General features: G+C 35.9%; 2 protein-coding genes across 7 annotated transcripts in view; one reads left to right on the top strand and one right to left on the bottom strand.

Moving 5' to 3' along the window:
- LOC117565565 (slowpoke-binding protein) overlaps nucleotides 1-16547 on the bottom strand; it is a 51986-nt gene that overhangs the window by 24916 nt on the left and 10523 nt on the right. For 2 of the 6 annotated variants that reach the window (XM_034244739.2, XM_034244740.2), the window contains exons 1-2: nucleotides 6508-6522; nucleotides 5188-5264 (exon numbers count right to left, since the gene is read on the bottom strand). In XM_034244739.2, the coding sequence (XP_034100630.1) occupies nucleotides 5188-5193 (6 nt within the window). In that variant the 5' untranslated portion in view covers nucleotides 5194-5264; nucleotides 6508-6522. Of the gene's footprint in view, nucleotides 1-5187; nucleotides 5265-6507; nucleotides 6592-16547 lie in introns of those variants that run through there. The other 4 variants (XM_034244736.2, XM_052001937.1, XM_034244734.2 and 1 more) reach the window with 4 other exon arrangements.
- LOC117565567 (unconventional myosin-VIIa) overlaps nucleotides 11863-16547 on the top strand; it is a 35414-nt gene continuing 30729 nt past the window's right edge. Inside the window, exon 1 of the mRNA XM_034244741.1 lies at nucleotides 11863-11919. Within this exon, the coding sequence (XP_034100632.1) occupies nucleotides 11893-11919 (27 nt within the window). The 5' untranslated portion in view covers nucleotides 11863-11892. The remainder of the gene's footprint in view (nucleotides 11920-16547) is intronic.

Here is a 16547-nt window from a genome sequence, read left to right as displayed (position 1 = left end):
AAACACACACACTATTTTATCATTCATTTAAGACTCGAGTCAATATTTTCTGAGACAATCGGCTCAAGATTATTCGACTTCTTTGAATTGCATTGATTTTCCTTAGTATCTAGCTCGCTAGTGTCCATTATTTTCAACTCTTCAAACTATTTTGCCTTTCGTTTATAAACTGACTCAATATCATCTAAGAAAATAGAGTTGAAATTTATTTCATTTCTTGACATAGCGTGTATATTTTTTGTTCATTTGCTTTTGCTTACCAGCTAAAAGTTTCTATTCTCCAAACTATTTTGTTTTACTCTTAAGACCTGATAATTTCTAAAAACAAATTAAATTAACGAAATTTTATTTATTGTTTCAATATATTTATTTATTTTGCTTTTGTTTGCAGGTTAAAAGTTTCTACTACATATAAAACTGTTAAACTCAATATTAAATAAATAAATTTCAAATGAAATACTATTTCTATATTTAATAATATTTCAATTTCTTTAAAAATTCCTTCTTTATTTAATTGGACTTTGAAATGAGTTTGCTGCTACATAAACTCTTTCTTAATGTATCCATAAATTCATCTGTTATTTGATTCTTAGTAACTCCCAAATATTTATTATGCAAAGTCGAATTTCTCTATTATCTGCGCCACTAAATTAGTCAACTTTAAACTTTAGTTCTTTCTCAGCTATAAATCTTGCCATTTTTCTGCTCGCTGTCCCATAAAACTTTCGTACTTTCTTCTTTATATTGTACGCTTTTTTTACGTTAACCGGAAACGCCCGTCAGGCACTTAAAGAACAACTTTCATTGCCGCCACAAGTCGCGCCACGCTTAATCAAGCCAGCGAGAGCGAAAATGCCAAAAGGCCAAAAATTCAATTGCACATAAAAAATAATGAAGTTTGCTGTTTTGTTTAACGTGTGAGGGGGAAGTGAAGGAGGAAAAGCCAAAAAAGCACGCTTGACACTTGGAAGAGAGAAATGCACCTGCGGACAGAGTTTACTTCGTGGTAATCATCTTTAAGGCGCGGCTGTTAACACGATGATGATGGTGATGGGCGCAGTTAACGATCGCTTCATTAGCATAGAAGTCATTTCATATGAAAATTACGCGAAAATCGAAATTAATTTTTAATTAACGCCAGAGTTTTGTTTTCAAAGGCTGTCTCAACGGATTAACACTTGCTTCGCAAAACTTTTTTCCACAACTTGAAACTTTTTTTTTGTGTGTTTTTGTCGCACGACACGCACGAGAATGTTAGCCCGTTTTTTTTCTTTTTTTTGCTGAGTTTGAAGGTAGAGCGACAAAATAAAAACGCGGCCACGCGGTTCGTCGAGTCGTCTGTTAATGAAGGTAAATTTCGAACATCGTTTCGGTTAAAGCGAAAACTATGAAATTTCTTTATTCCAGTCGTCCCGACGTCGTCCAACCAACGTCTCTTTGTGTGTGTGTGTCTAGCTCGTTCGTTGTGTGTGCGTGTTTATTGTGGGTGGTTTTCTACGATATGTTTGCGTGCCTCATATCAGCCAAGTCTCTAGCTCTCTCTGTCTCACTCTGTCTCTCTCTCTTGGTTGTTGTTGTTGCCCCCTTCTAACTGGATTATAAAAATTGATTTTTAATTTTTATGACAATTTCCAACTGACTCATATTGTTGTTCGCTCTCTGTCGCCATTCCATTTTATATTTGCTCGTCTTCATTTGACCCCCAACGTCTAGCACTTCTCCTTCCTCCCACTCTCTCGCTCCCTCTCTCTCTCTTTCGCTGGCGACAGCAAACACATGGCTTTCATGCTGAACTCGGCATGTCAGCTTGTTTCTCTTGACAATGGTTTAACAATGTACAATTTACCGTGGTTACACATCATTGGGGAAAGGGACATAACTGGCGGCTTAATCAGATTTAATTGTTTTGATCGATCGTTGCACGCTGCCTCATTGTATTCACTGGGAATTACATACTCTTTGAGTATAGTTTCTATGGATGCATGTTGCCATCAAATGTTAGTTTTGTTGAAGCGATTAAGGCACAATGAATATTAGTCAGACAATGTCTAGGGAAGAGGTGCTTAGCTGGTTGATCGATTAACTAAAAGAGTTGGGTTATCTTCGGGAAGAACTTCGATTTTTGTTATGTAAATATTTGGCAATTGATTTAAGGCGGAATTATTGTATGCATAATTTCTATTTATGTTTTTAGTAATGCAAATTCTAAAGGCATTAATAATTTATGCTTAATTTTTGCTTATGATTCAGTAATGTAAATTAAGGTATTACGAATTTAACTTTAATTTCTATTTATGTTTTAGTAGGGTAATTTTAAGTATTCTGACGATATTTCTATTTATGTTTCAGTATTGAAAATTCATTTATAAGAATTCTGAAGGCGTTAAAAATTTACAAGCAATTTGAATTTATGTTTAAATAAGGTTAATCTAAATATTCTGAATTTATGAGTAATTGTTTTTTACGATTTGGTAATGTAAGTTTAAGTATTCTGAATTTATGTGTAAACTCCATCCATGTTTAAGTAATGTAAATTCAAAAGTTTTCTTTTCTTTTTGTAAAATCAATGTGGATTTATTTAAATCATACTATATATTAAACAGTATATAGATTTCATTTATTATTTATGTATTTTAATATTATATTGTTCAATGTTACTATTTTTTACTTATTGATTTACTTAAATCATATATTGTTCAATATAAATATTTCATATTTATTTATTTCTTTTTTTTGAGTGAGAAAATAAATTCAACTATTTTGAAATTTTTTTTATTCTTTGCTAACCAAACATCAACTTATTTGCATTGCTTTCAAACAAATATTATGCAAACCTCAAGGCATATTGCAAAAACCTGAATTTATTTCAATTTTATTTAGGCAAACTATTTTTCTTTAAAATAATATTATACTGACTGTCCAAGCAGCCTTTGGCATCAGCTGCAAATTTCTGCAACATTGAACTCGTTAAAGCAGTCTTTTGATGTTTGCCAAAGTCTAGTCTACTCCTTTACCCATTAGTCGAGGCAATTAATAATCGTTTAGGGTACTTTTTGGTAAACCTTTTTGGACCACTGTGCCATGTCAGCCGCAAAGAATCGCGATGTCCACTTCGTGACACATTAATCATGACCCGCTCAACGACTGTTTACCTTTGCTGCTGCCGCCCTTCGTCGTGCGGCCAAAAAACTCCCTCCACTTGATGCTACCGACCTGAGCTTCACACAAACATACATACACACACATATATGTATGTGTTTGTGTGCGCACACTGGGCACACATTTTGGTCGCAGGACATTCGTTTGTATGCAAATATTTCAGTTTGTTTGTTCGCTTACTGTTTGCTGTTTCCTATTTGTGAGTTCCATATGGAAATTGGAAAAGTTTTTCATACACACACACACATTGTGTTTATATGTATATTACGTATACGAAGCGTTGGCCTTTAGGTTTCGCGTGAAAGACACGAAACGAAATAAAACGCAGCCGAAGGGAAACTAAACACAAACGCACAAACTACATTTCTTTCTCTGGGCCATGCCAGTTGTCCTTTTGTGCGTTTGTCCTTTAATAAATTGATGGGTGTGTGAGTGAGTGTGTGTGAGTGAGTGAGTGTTAGTGTAGGGACGAACTGGCGCCAACCATCGTAATAGGCCCCTCGGCGGTGCTCTTAGTGGTCACCACACCCATCCTCTCGGCGCCTCGGGCGCCTTGGAATGTCAACTGCGTCATTCTTTGGGTGGCAGCAGCAACAAAAAAAATAAAAACTATAGTCAAATGGGCTCGGCTGTGTAATACCCGCTAGGCATTTTCAATAAAAGCATATTCTAGAAAAAAATACCAAAAAATACCACAAAAATACTAAAATATACCAAAGCTTATATTTGGTATATCGATATTACACTACATTCAACGTATATCAGAGCATTTCATTCTACGAATATACCAAAAATATACCACAAAAATACTAAAATATACCAAGGCTTATATTTGGTATATCGATATTACACTACATTCAATGTATATCAGAGCATTTCATTCTACGAATATACCAAAAATATACCGCAACAAACTAAAATATACCGAAGTCTATATTTGGTATATTGTTATTACACTACATTCAAAATATATCAGAGTATTTCATTCTACAACTATACCAAAAATATACCGAAAATACTGAAATATACCGAAGTCTATGTTTGGTATATCAATATTGCTCTACATTCAGAATACATCAGAGAATAAAATATACCAGATTGTCAGTCTGACATCCCGTATTGCATTCTACAAATATACCGAAAATATACCACTAAAATACTAAAAAATTACCGAACACTATATTTTCAGTATACCAAAATTGATTCACATTCGAAAAATATACCATAGAGTATAAAATATACCAGCTTGTCAGTCTGAGATACAGAATTTCATACGGACAGACTTTATAGGGTCAGAGATGACTTCTTCTGCCTGTTACATACATTTCCTGAGGACACAAAGTCATAATACTCTTCTACCCTATGGATAGTGGGTATTAAAAGCAGCGAGTACACTAGCTTCGCCCCTTTCTCTTGGCAGTTCGTTTTGTTTTTTGTTTATTTTGTTTGGAATTGGGAAGAGGAGGAGGAGGAGAGAGCTGTGGCTACCACTTCCAGTGACCTTGCATCATTAACTTAATTGCTCGCAGCCAAGTCCAATTGCCGACTTGAATTATTCAGTTGGCTTTCTGTCCGTCGACCGAGAGTGGCAGCTTTTGTCTTTTGCTAATGCTACTCGCTCTCTCATTCTGTCTCTGTCTCTGTCTGGCGCCAGCTGTCTGTTGGCAGCCTTTGAATGCATTGGAATGCCTCAGACTGAGTCGCTCAGTTGCTTCACGTGGGGCTGTCTCATTGTCATACTAGTCATAGTCATAGTCATAGGCCTCTTTTAAACCCCGACCACAATCTTGTCTTGCTGCACGTTGTCTGCGCTTTGACAGTCACGTGCTGCGAGACTTAGTGCGTTGACAATTTCAACAAAAAAAAATCACAACCATAACACACAAAGTAAACTATGTTTAGTTTAGTTTAGTTCTCAAAAGTTTCCTGGAAAAAATGCGTAAGAATTCGCAGACGTGTCTGCCGCTAATTGGATAACATTGTTGCCAAATGATGTAACTGATGATTTTTATAGTACGCTTTACATACCTGCATCGTCGTATCCAGTAAGAAATGACAACGATTCCACCCAATATTAAACCTCCCAAGGCACACCAAAAAAGGGTCTGAAAAAAAGCAGAGAAAAAAAAAACATATTTTTATAAGTTGCACTTTTTTCACTTTCCATTAATTGTCATCCGCTTTAGTGGCTTCATCAATTTAATTGAATACGCTTGATTGATTGTCTTTAGAGTGAAATGTCATGTTGGAGGAGGAATCACTTAACAGATTTATGCCCAAAAGTTATGGGCTTCATTAAGTTTGCCAAAGTTTCTTTCATTTCTTTCTATTTAAAAGGGTTTCGCTATAGCTTTTTGACGCCAACACAAGTCACATTGTGTGTGAGTGTTTGAGAAACCTTTTGGATTATAAGCTAGCTGGCACATCATCAATTTTGCAAACCCAAATGTCAATTGCATTGGCATTTTTGGATCGAAGCCAGGCCAACTGTGTGACATGGCCATAGAAATCAGTTTTACGAATCTGTCGCATCACTGACCCCAACTCAAAGAGAAAAACACACACAGATGATTTATTAAATTGAGTCCAGAGCAAGATAAATGTGTCACTGGCGATGTTCGTCTAATAAATTGCAATAGGAATAGGAAAACGGAAACCGGAACAATCTTGAAGCAGTTAATTAAGTGCATTGGCCTCTGAAATAACCATTAGACAAGTTTCCATCTCTCTCTGTGTGTGTGTGTGTTTAGCACAGATTTTCGCCATTGTGAAAAGCCGCTAAATGAAACCATCAAAAGGCGGTCTTGCCTGGCACATGTCATCGAGGCGAGGTGAGGAGAGTTCGGGACACGGAGTTTTTGTGCTCGGCAATTTGTAATTTTCCAACAATTTCAGCACAATAAAATTCTATCGCCAGTTTTGTGTGCAGACATTTTGCTAGTCGGCTTTTGTCTTTTGATTCCTTCCCCTAACATCAGCTGCAGCTGCAACAGCAGCAGCTGCTGCTGTTAGAAGCGAAGTTCTGAGTGAAACTGGCAGGCTGCCAATCTGTTTTGGGCCCCCACACGAACAATGTGCAACGTTAGCCTTTTTCTACTATATGATCCTGGCTTGCATCCTGCCATTCTGCCATCTGCACTTTTGGCAACGATTCACTTTTCTCCTGCCTTTTCTTTTTTTCTCTCAAATATTAATGGCACCATAATTGCGGGGAATGTTGAGGGAGAGAGTCTTAAAGTTGGCCCAGCAATAAAGTTTACGATTCGTCGCGACGTTGTCGCGTGAATATTATAATAAAAACCGTAAGGAAATAAAATGTTGGTGAAAAGTTCAAGGCAATATACTCACAATCCAGTAGTGCGTTTCAGTATGTCTGCTTGGATTCAGTTGCATCGCACGTTCCTTTCATTTATGCACGTCACAGTGGGTCTGCTGGAAAAGTCGGAGAAACGGAAAATCGAGAAAATGAAACGAATGAAAATACAAACTTTGATTAATGGAAAAGTTTTGATGCCAAACATCAACAACAAAGTCCAAAGTTGAAGCCCAATAAATGCTTTATTAACTTTTTATTAAATACTCGCATACTGCATATGGCTTTTTATTTAATTTAAGTTTCCACAACTTTGCTTAAATCAACACAATAAATTCTGTGTGGTCTTTGGTGTTAGAGTTCGATTTGATATCATAAAATTTAATTGGACATTTGTTAGACTTGGTGTCATAAATAGAAGCTTGTATATTTTTAGTAACTAAGATTTCGATATTCTGGGTGATATTTAAGATATAATAAAATTTATTTGATTTTCAGTATTGTGACAGAATTTTATTTTATATTTATGTTATAATCAAGCATAATTGACTTTCAGTTCTTTGTGGATGCAGCAATAAGTTAGTCTTAGTATGCATGGGACTTTTAATATACAGAAAATACTAAAATTTTAGTATTTAAGTTCTAATAAAACTTAATAGACCAGCGTTTTGCTTTGTATTTAATTTCAGTTATTATCATAAATAAACAACACTAATTTCATATTGTGATTTAATATTTATATTATAATGAAGCATTGATGTCCTTTAGTTAAATGTTGTGAAATAGTTTAGTTACTATCATTATTTCAATTATCATAAATCGTCAACAATAATTTCCTGTTTGTTTAGCTATCAGATTTCGATTAGTTATTTAAATTATAATAAAGCGTTATTGACATTTAAATGTTGAATGTTGCAACCACTTAGTTTCTTCAATTGTTGTAAGCACGCTAACGGAATCAAGCAATCATTTACTATTAAGTTTGGGATATAAATGTTGATTACGTTGTGTGCTTTATCTTTATATTAGTTTCTAAACAATATTGTTAACATTTCTATAAATGAATATCTATATCTATAATGCAATCTCTTTGTTTATTTCAGTTAAAATATGTGACACGTTCTCATCTCTAAAATGTGGTAAGTGAAATGATTTCCTTTGTTACTAAATTTAGTTGTCTGCTTTAGACTTCTCTTATCTGACATCTTGTCAATTTGAGCTGGCCATTTAATCCCCTTCCAAGTGATTGAGATTTAATGTGCAGCACACATAATGTCTCAGTTAGTGCGTTAACTATTTATATATATATTATACTGTATTATAATGTGTACTATATTATAATGTGTACATCAATATCCGGCTCATTACATTTCATTGATTTGTTTTACTAAATATAATTGCCCGAATGCAAACAATGGCGTTAACATTTGATGCTCTCTCTCTCTCTGCTCTGCTCTACTCTCTGATTGAGTGAGCCGACAGATTAGCTTCCCTCATCGAATTTCAAGAGCACTTAATTTCGCTAGCAGAGTCAGAGAGGAGAAGACTCTCGTCTCTGCTCAGCTGGACGTCCCACTGGATGTGTTCTAGTGTGTTCTGGGTGGTTTTTGGAGTTTGAGGTTTTTAGGTGGGAGGAGAACGAATCATTGCGTTTGATTTACGAGAACTTGCTCAATGGAGTGTGTGTGTTTCGAAAAATGTTCCAGTGCGTTGCCTGCGCTGCGCAATTATCATTATGACCATGAAAGCAACGCAGTGCAAATATGACAGAATGTGAATGCTGTACAGAGAAAGAGAGATAGAGGAGGAAGGGATTTTTTTTTGGCTTTTGCACGCTTTTGGCATTTACACAACGTGGGCAGGAGATGAGATGAGATGAGCAAATGGCAAACTGTTGATTTAGTCTCGGAAATGCCAGTCATGTTCTCGGTTTCGTGTCGCCTCTCGTTTGGCACGCGCCTGAACTTTGAACTTTCGCCAGTTGGACACACGTTCCATCCGTTAAAGGAGCTGCTGTCATGCTGTCTTGAGAGTCGATTTTAGTCAACCCACAACCAAGTCTCGGATAATTCACTGAGGGTGTATGCAGATATGCCAAACTCTTGTCAAGTTTCTTAACTTATTTTGATTAATTTCACTGCAGCTTACGCATAATTTAAGCGATAGAAAGAGAGAGAGGAAAGGACAGTCTATACTTTTCACGCATATCAAATACGATTGTCTACCTTTTTGAAATTTCAACGGGAAAACTCAAAAAGATTGTATCACTCAATTGGCTGTTAAGCTTTTGGCATTAATTTAATTTCCACTAGACTAAGCCCAGGCCAGAAAAGAGTATTATCATTTAGCACGAAACTTGTTGCGACAACGCAGCGGAATTTTCCACTCTATGAACTACTATATATAGTTTGGGAATTAACATTTAACTTTTCGTGCAGAATCTGAGCACAGAATTAATTTAATTTCCAGCACACTAAGCGCGCGGCTTAAGAAGCCAAAAATAGTGGCGGCAAATTAGCATTTTTATACCTTCCAGAAAATCGAATAGAAAGCGTAATTTTAGTATATTTAGAGAGTATAACGTATACCAAATATATCTTTTGGCATATAATAGTATTTTTCAGTATATTTTGTGTGGTATATTTTAAGCCTTCCTTGAAAATGGGTAGCTGGTAAAGCTTTTAAGTGTTTAATAAATGTTAAGTAAATTCATAACTTAATATAGCGTGAACTATCTGATAGTTGACAATTGTTTTTCACTCTCCATAATTACATTTGTTTTATTAAAGTCTATAAAAGAAATGAAGTAATGCAATCTTGAAAGCATTTCGTTTAGACAGCTGCCTGACAGTTAGCTAGCAGATCGTATCGCACTTCAATTACTTTCAGTTAGCATAAAGTAATTAACGTTTTCCTTTGTGCGTTTTGCCGCGAAGCAATTAAGCAAATTTAACATGGAAATGGAATGCAAAGCAGCGAAGAAGCAATTGCAAATTGTCGTGCATAACACGAAAAATTACAAACGCCAAATTGTAATCAAATTGTGAACCACACCGACAGCAATATTAACAACAACAGCAGCAACAACAACAAATATAACAGGCTTCAAAACAATAACAAGAACAAGAACAAAACAATAATTCCCCAGTTGGCCATTTGCATCAAGTTATGTGCGCCGTTATTCACACCACACCACAAATGAGTGTAAATGAATGCGTGAGAGTGTGAGTGTGAATGTGACTTGAGTAGCCGCCGCATGAGTTCGACAATTGAATGGGGGGGGGGAGGTGAAAATGTGAAGCATATGCCGCGAATTAACAAGTTTGCTTTATGGGCGAAAAGTGGCCTAATAAAAATGTCAATAATGCGACATAACAAACACTCAACACACACACACCCACACACTCCACAAATGCGGGCGAAGCGAGTAAATTACTCATACGCAGCGTATGTGCTTGAAATTTTCGATTGTTGTTGGCAGCAAGTGCAACTGACCGAACAAACTGTGCAACGCGTGTGTGTGTGTTCATTTATCATCACTTGCTGCCTGTCATGTTGAGCCAGTCAGCGTGATTTGTCCCAACGCCAAAGTCGATTCAACTTTCCTCCCCGAGTCTATAACAACAACTACTTTTGATGGCTTCACTAGCTAGCGTTCAAAGTTTTCTTCTTTCTGCTTTTTTTGTGGCATACTTTTTAGCTTGTTCTTGTTGTCGTTGCGTGTAAGGTCATAATTTTGATGGCGAAAAACTTTTTGTCCCAACAAAGCGCTCAATTTCGTGTGCTCACGCTGCGGGGCGTTGCCATTTGCCGTTGGTTTGCCTGCCAGCCATTTACGACATAAATTAGAAGGACATTACACTTGAGTGATTAGTTAATAACATTAATTAACGCGCTCCCCAATCTTGCCCAATGCGCTGCTGATAAACGCCCATCAAAATTCTCTGACTCTGACTCTGACTTCGCACATCAAATTTCATGACACTTAGTGTAAGTGAATTGTAGCCAAGAGTGGAAATTTGATGCCAATTACGTATTCGAATTTGAATTGTACTCAAGAAATTGAGCAAGCATTTATACAAATTGTGCCTATTCAAGTATTTAAAGTGTGGCGTATCTTCAATTTTCATTTGGACCGTTCAATTTGATTTGTTTTAAAGTGAACAAACGATTTTTAAATTAAATCATGCAAATGTCTATAAATGAAATAAATTCTTAAGCGTAAGCCATTAAATTTTGTATACTAACAAATTAAAAGTGCTTAAGATAAAGGTAGACACTAAAAAAAAAATAATTGATATAAGAAATGATTTATTAGAAAACAGGAAAAAGACAAATAGATATTCGCTAGCCATGGGGTAAAAGGGTATTATAACTTCGCTGTCCACATCGAAGAAGGGTATTAAAACTTTGGTATATCTTAGTAACTTTTCAGTATATTAATTTGGTATATTGAAGAGTGTTTCCAGCATATTAATCTGGCACATTTTAATATTTTACCAGTATATTCATTCGGTATATTTTTACTATTTTCTAGTATATTAATTTGGTATATTCTAGTATTTTCAGTATTCATTTGTCATATTTTAGCATTTTCAGTATATTAATTTGGTTGATTTCAAGAACAAGACGGCACAGTTTTTTAGTAAGTTTTTTATTTGGTATATTTTAGTATTTTCAGTATATACATTTTGTATATTTTAGTATTTTCAGTATATTAATTTTTGCATATTTCAAGAACAAGACGGCACAGTTTTGGTATATTCGGTATATTTTAGTATTTTTCCAGTATATTATTTTGGTATATTTTAGGAATATTACCGAACAGTTCTGCATTAATTGAAAATGGAAATATTTGAAATATCTCCCGATCACACTCGTCTGTAACTTCCTTAATTGTTTTAAATTGTACTGTACACATTTCGCTGATTTATTCTAGTTCAAATAATATTAGGTTTGCAGAATAGTAAATCGAATTGTATAGAATTGAACTGTGATAATATTTGCTCTATTCTCAGCCTACAAAGCTGATGAAATTTGTGTTATGCAATCGTATTGTTGAACATTGTGATGATATCTTTGATAGCTTTGCTGCATTAGTTTCGCATCTAATCAAATGTTTGCAAAGCAAATGATAATATTATGCTGTAGACAATTAGTGCACTTTGTCTTATTGAGTGCAAATATTGAGTTTAGTTTGCCTCAGATATTCTACAACAACGAGCATTTCCGCCTGCTGCTAAATGGCAATGGTAATGGCCATGGCAAAAGCGAAATAGAGAAATGGCCAGAAGCATTTGGTTGCATTTGGGATTCTTTGCACGAGCAGAGAAAGAGAGAGAGAGAATAATGTGAAATGTAAATGAAATAAATAAACCTCGGCTAGTCGTTGCTCAGTTCCGCACAAGTCTGCACTGAAAATGGACGCCGGCAATTGCCATAGAAACGTATGTACGCTTTTTTTTATGCAATCGAGTTATTCACGCAACAAGAAGCATAATTAAATAGAGTGTTAAAAATAAGAGAGTATGTGTGTGAGTTTGTGGCAGGCTCTTCAATGTGATTGCGAATTGCAAATGGCAAAATCTGAGATTAATGAAATGCATTTCTGACATTCCTTAAACGCAGCAGCAACAGCAGCACTTGCAATTGCAATCGAAATTGAAATTGAAAATGAAAATGCAATCAATAAAATTGATTGCTCTGCTAGGAGTCAAAAGACCAAAAAAAAAATAAAAAAAAAACACAGAAAACAACACTCAAAACGCAGTGTGTGGCAGGTGCAAAATAAAAGAGAAATAAACAAACGCAGCTAGAACACAAAAGCAAAATGTTTCTACGCAGTGAGTGCTAGAGATGAGCTCGTGTCGTGAGTCGTGAGTGCGTCAAATAACAGCAAGCTTTGTGAAGAGTAGAAGACTTCTTTAACTGCTTCTACTTCTTTGGATAGGAACTGCGTTGATTTTAATTTTTATTATAGAAAAATAAATAAAACACTACCATACAATAAAATGCTAATCCATCGTGAGCTCTAGAGATGAGTGCGTGAGTCGTGAGTATGTCAGATAACAGCGAACATTGTTAAGAGTTTAAGAGTTTTTTAAGTGCTTCTACTTCTTGCGTTTATTTAAATGTTGTTATAGAGAAATTAATAGAAATAAATGCAACTAAATGATAGAGATTATCGCTTATCATGTATCGTGGTTGCGTCATATAAAAGAGAAAAGTGACGTCGTGAAGACTGGTTTAATTGGTGCTGCTTCTATTGTCATCAACTTTCTTTATTTGTATAGTATAAAGTATAGTATATTATACTTGTTATAAGCTATTACTTTGTTTGGCTAAGTTTTATACAAATTCTAGAGAAGTGAGTAGAGATTTTTATCATGCTGTCCACTCTTTCTTTTTCCACGTGTTCATGTTTACGATAAGCACTACTTCAATTACCATAACTTCTAGAGTTGCACACTTGTCGTGTTCGCCCTTCGTGACCCCATCTGTTACAGTTTTTCCTCTCTATTTCACTCTCACTTTCCTCAGGCTTGCTCCCCAACAACACGAACTCAAACCCATCTCCAATGACTTTCTCCATGAGAAAGCTTCCTGCGAGAACGGAATTGAAAAACGAAATCACTTCGAGTGTGGGGCAGGTCAAGAATGTTGTTATCGAGACCAAGGCAAGTGCTCTTCTCTCTGTGTGTGTGAGAGTGTGTTTGGGTGTTCTTTGGGGGCGTGTCAGCCAAGATGGCCACTCGTTGACCAAGGAAGCATGACTTGGCTTGCTTCCTCCACTCGATAAGAGCTGTGAGTACATCTCGTAAAATGCTCGCTTTCAAATACAATTTTTTATTGTCGAACGCGCTTTTGCCGTGTGCCGCGTGTAATGGCAAAGTGCTAATCACATATTCGTTTGTGTCTGAACTCGATTTCATTTGCCGTGACATCAACGGACTCCTCGCTCACAATGTTCGTGTCCGCAAACCGCAACAGCTGCCGGATGTAATAAAAGCACGAAGCGAGGAGAGAGAGTGGGAATCGCATGCAGCGGAAGTGCAGGCGGTAACCGTGTCCCCTGACTCATCAGGACGAAAAGGACGAAAACCTTATGGCAACCACGCGCTCCAACGAACCATTGACCATTGTCCGTCATGAACATGGAATGAACTACGCTTTCGCTGTTGAGTATTGTTTGTGTTTTCCTCGTTGCCGTCGTTGTCGTTGCCTTTGTGTCGATATACTTTATGTGGCACTCGTAAATTTTTTGGCTCCAGCTGCTGTCGCTCGTGACAAGCTGTCCGCGATGTTTCAGCTCTTTCTCTTTTTTGTTGATTATTTACGGTCTGTTTGATTGCACAACTATGTGTTTATATATAGCAGGTGGCATATATAATTGCCAGCATCGAGAGAGAGGAAGGTTGCATTGTGTGTGGGATGTGGTGCGCTTTTTGGCTTGTAGTTGCTTAACATATTTGCCCACAGCCAAAGCAAACACAAGCTACCAAGGCCAAATTGTTAAAGCTGCCTGCCTGCACCCAACTTAACTCGTAAGAACTTTAAGCAAGTTTCGAGTGCTGCCAACTCACTTTTCGGAGGTGTTGCCAACTTGTCAAGCTGGCGCTGCCACAGTTTTTATAGCAAAATTTAACTAGCTGTCAAGCACTTGACACTGTTGACTTTTGAAATGAGAGGGGGAATTTTTGAATAACCAAGTATATGTAAATATAAATTTAAGGCAACACTTTATAAAACAATTTAATAACTTAATTTCGGTGTTATGCCAGTAATTGAGTTTATAATTTAATAATGAAATTAATTAGGATGAAATCAATTTTATAAACACCAAATTATATAACTTTATGCAATTTAAAATCGTTTAATTCAAATCAATAAATCAGAGAAAAAGACTTAAACAAAAATAGTAAATAAATTTCAATTATGCTTCATTGTTTACTAACCAAAAAACAATAGCAACTAATAAATCAATATCAGAAAAAATAGCAGAAAAAAAGTTTAGAAGAATTGAGGCGCAAATCATATTAGTTGTTATTGTAAATTTGTTTCACAAATTGCATTCTCTAGGGCTCAATATTCACATTTTAATTGAAAAATATTTTTGTATAATATGCAATTGAATTTTCGGGGCTGCCAACTCATGCAGTATGCATTATTCGAGAGTATATCCTGTGTGTGTGTGTGTGTGTGTGTGTGTGTGTGTGGAAGTGGAATAAATCATATTTATATTCGATATCACATACGGAATTCATGCCACAAATAAGTAAATACGAATGGGCTTATAGATATCGGATAACAGCGCGAATTCACACAGAGAGCAAACAAAGTGTTGATCAAATTTATTTTTATTAAAATGTCAGCTTCGTGCTGTCAACCCTGCTTTCCCCCTCCCCCCTCATTCAGTCCCTTTGCTTGTTCTGTGTCTTGTGTCCTGGGCCTTGGCGCCTCATGTCCTTGTTGACGGTTTTCGACGGTACATGTGTGTGGGTTTCGTTTTTTTTTTTTTTTTGTGGTTGTTGTAGTTGACACACCAAATTGAATTCAGCAGAAATCTCTTTGAGTTGCCTCTCACACATTTTTATTATTTTATAGCCACGGTGAACAAAACCAAAAAACAGAAATCTCCTGGCAGCAAGCCTTCGGCAAACTTTAGTGTTATTTTGTTATTGTCAAAATTGAAAAGTTGCTTGTGGCATGTGAGCAGCAATAAGAACAAGTACGAAGCCAAAAGTCTGCTTCAGAGAATTCAAAACTTAGAAAAGCAAAAGCTGACCAACAAGAACTAAAGATTTCTGTGGAGAAATGGCAATTTATGTATACAAACTTTTAGGTTTATTGCAGCTTGTAAGAAATATGACATTTAATTCTTTCTACACAGAGAGAAAAATATCTAGACATCAAATCTAGATTAAAGAAATGTTTGAGCCTAAAAAAACAATCTTCAAATAATATTTTCACGATTTGTAAGCTAAATTTGCTTTTTAGGAAAACAACTTATTTTGAGATTGAAATCTGGCTTCAAGAATGTTTTATTGTAGATTGAAAAGAACACTTCAAATTTTGATTTAACAAATTTTCGATCTTAAAAATGTTTTCTAAAATGTTCCTTCCTTTAAAATTAGAACTTAATTTCTGCTGTTTTTTTTGGCGTTAGCTGTGAAATGTGAAAAAAATATGTACAAAAAAACACGCTGTCTATTTTTTGATCTTGATTGAAGATTTTGCCTTCGTGGTTCCTTTTTGAGATTCTTGTATTCTTGGAACAAGATTATAATTTTTATTTTCAAGATTGATCAATCCAGAGTTTTTGTAGATATTCGATCTTGATTTAAGAATAAACTATCTTTGTTAAATTTTGACATTATTCATTCTTGACCAAATATTTTATTTTAGATTGTAGCACGTCGTTTTTCTTTCTGTCTATCATTTTGCACTTGAAGCAAGTGTACAGGGTATATGCAAACTTAGTTTTCGCAGATGATATTCTGTTTTTTTTTGGATGCTTCCCACATGTTTACGCTCCTGTGCTCAGTGTTTGCTTGTTGTTATCCTCTCGTTTCGCATTTGAAATGTTGTGGCCCAGTTTTGCTTTGCATTTCGTATATAATATTTTTATATATTTTCGTGCCCGACGGCTTTTGATTTCCACTGAAAAATATTGTCCGACCGGCATTTGAATACTGTATGTACTGGATATATACTGTATATAGTATATATATTTTTTATTTAATTTGCGAGTGTTGCACTCCAAGGACAACGCTGGAGGAATGCTAACCGGCCCTGACACACATTTCGCATTTAAGACCGACAACAAAATTGAGGAAACCCGGCGAAATTTTCGCATCAAAACGCGCGCTCAACGCTCGACGCTCGTTCTCAGTTTTCTTGGGCATGGCCGGTAAAGAGATTAATTACCCGAATCCGGCTGACAGTTAGCACATTTCCTGTCAGAACCGCGCACAGTTAATTAGCTGGGAGCCGGGGCGCGACCCAAAGAAAAGAGAGAGGGAAGGGGGAGTGAGATAGCAGTCGAGTTTGGGAGAAAGAGAAAGCGAACTAAACA

Source organism: Drosophila albomicans, chromosome 2L (genome assembly GCF_009650485.2).
Source record: "Drosophila albomicans strain 15112-1751.03 chromosome 2L, ASM965048v2, whole genome shotgun sequence".
Lineage (NCBI taxonomy): Eukaryota > Metazoa > Arthropoda > Insecta > Diptera > Drosophilidae > Drosophila > Drosophila albomicans.
The sequence above is the reverse complement of the archived record's forward strand: the minus strand, read 5'-3'. Positions and strand labels throughout refer to the sequence as shown.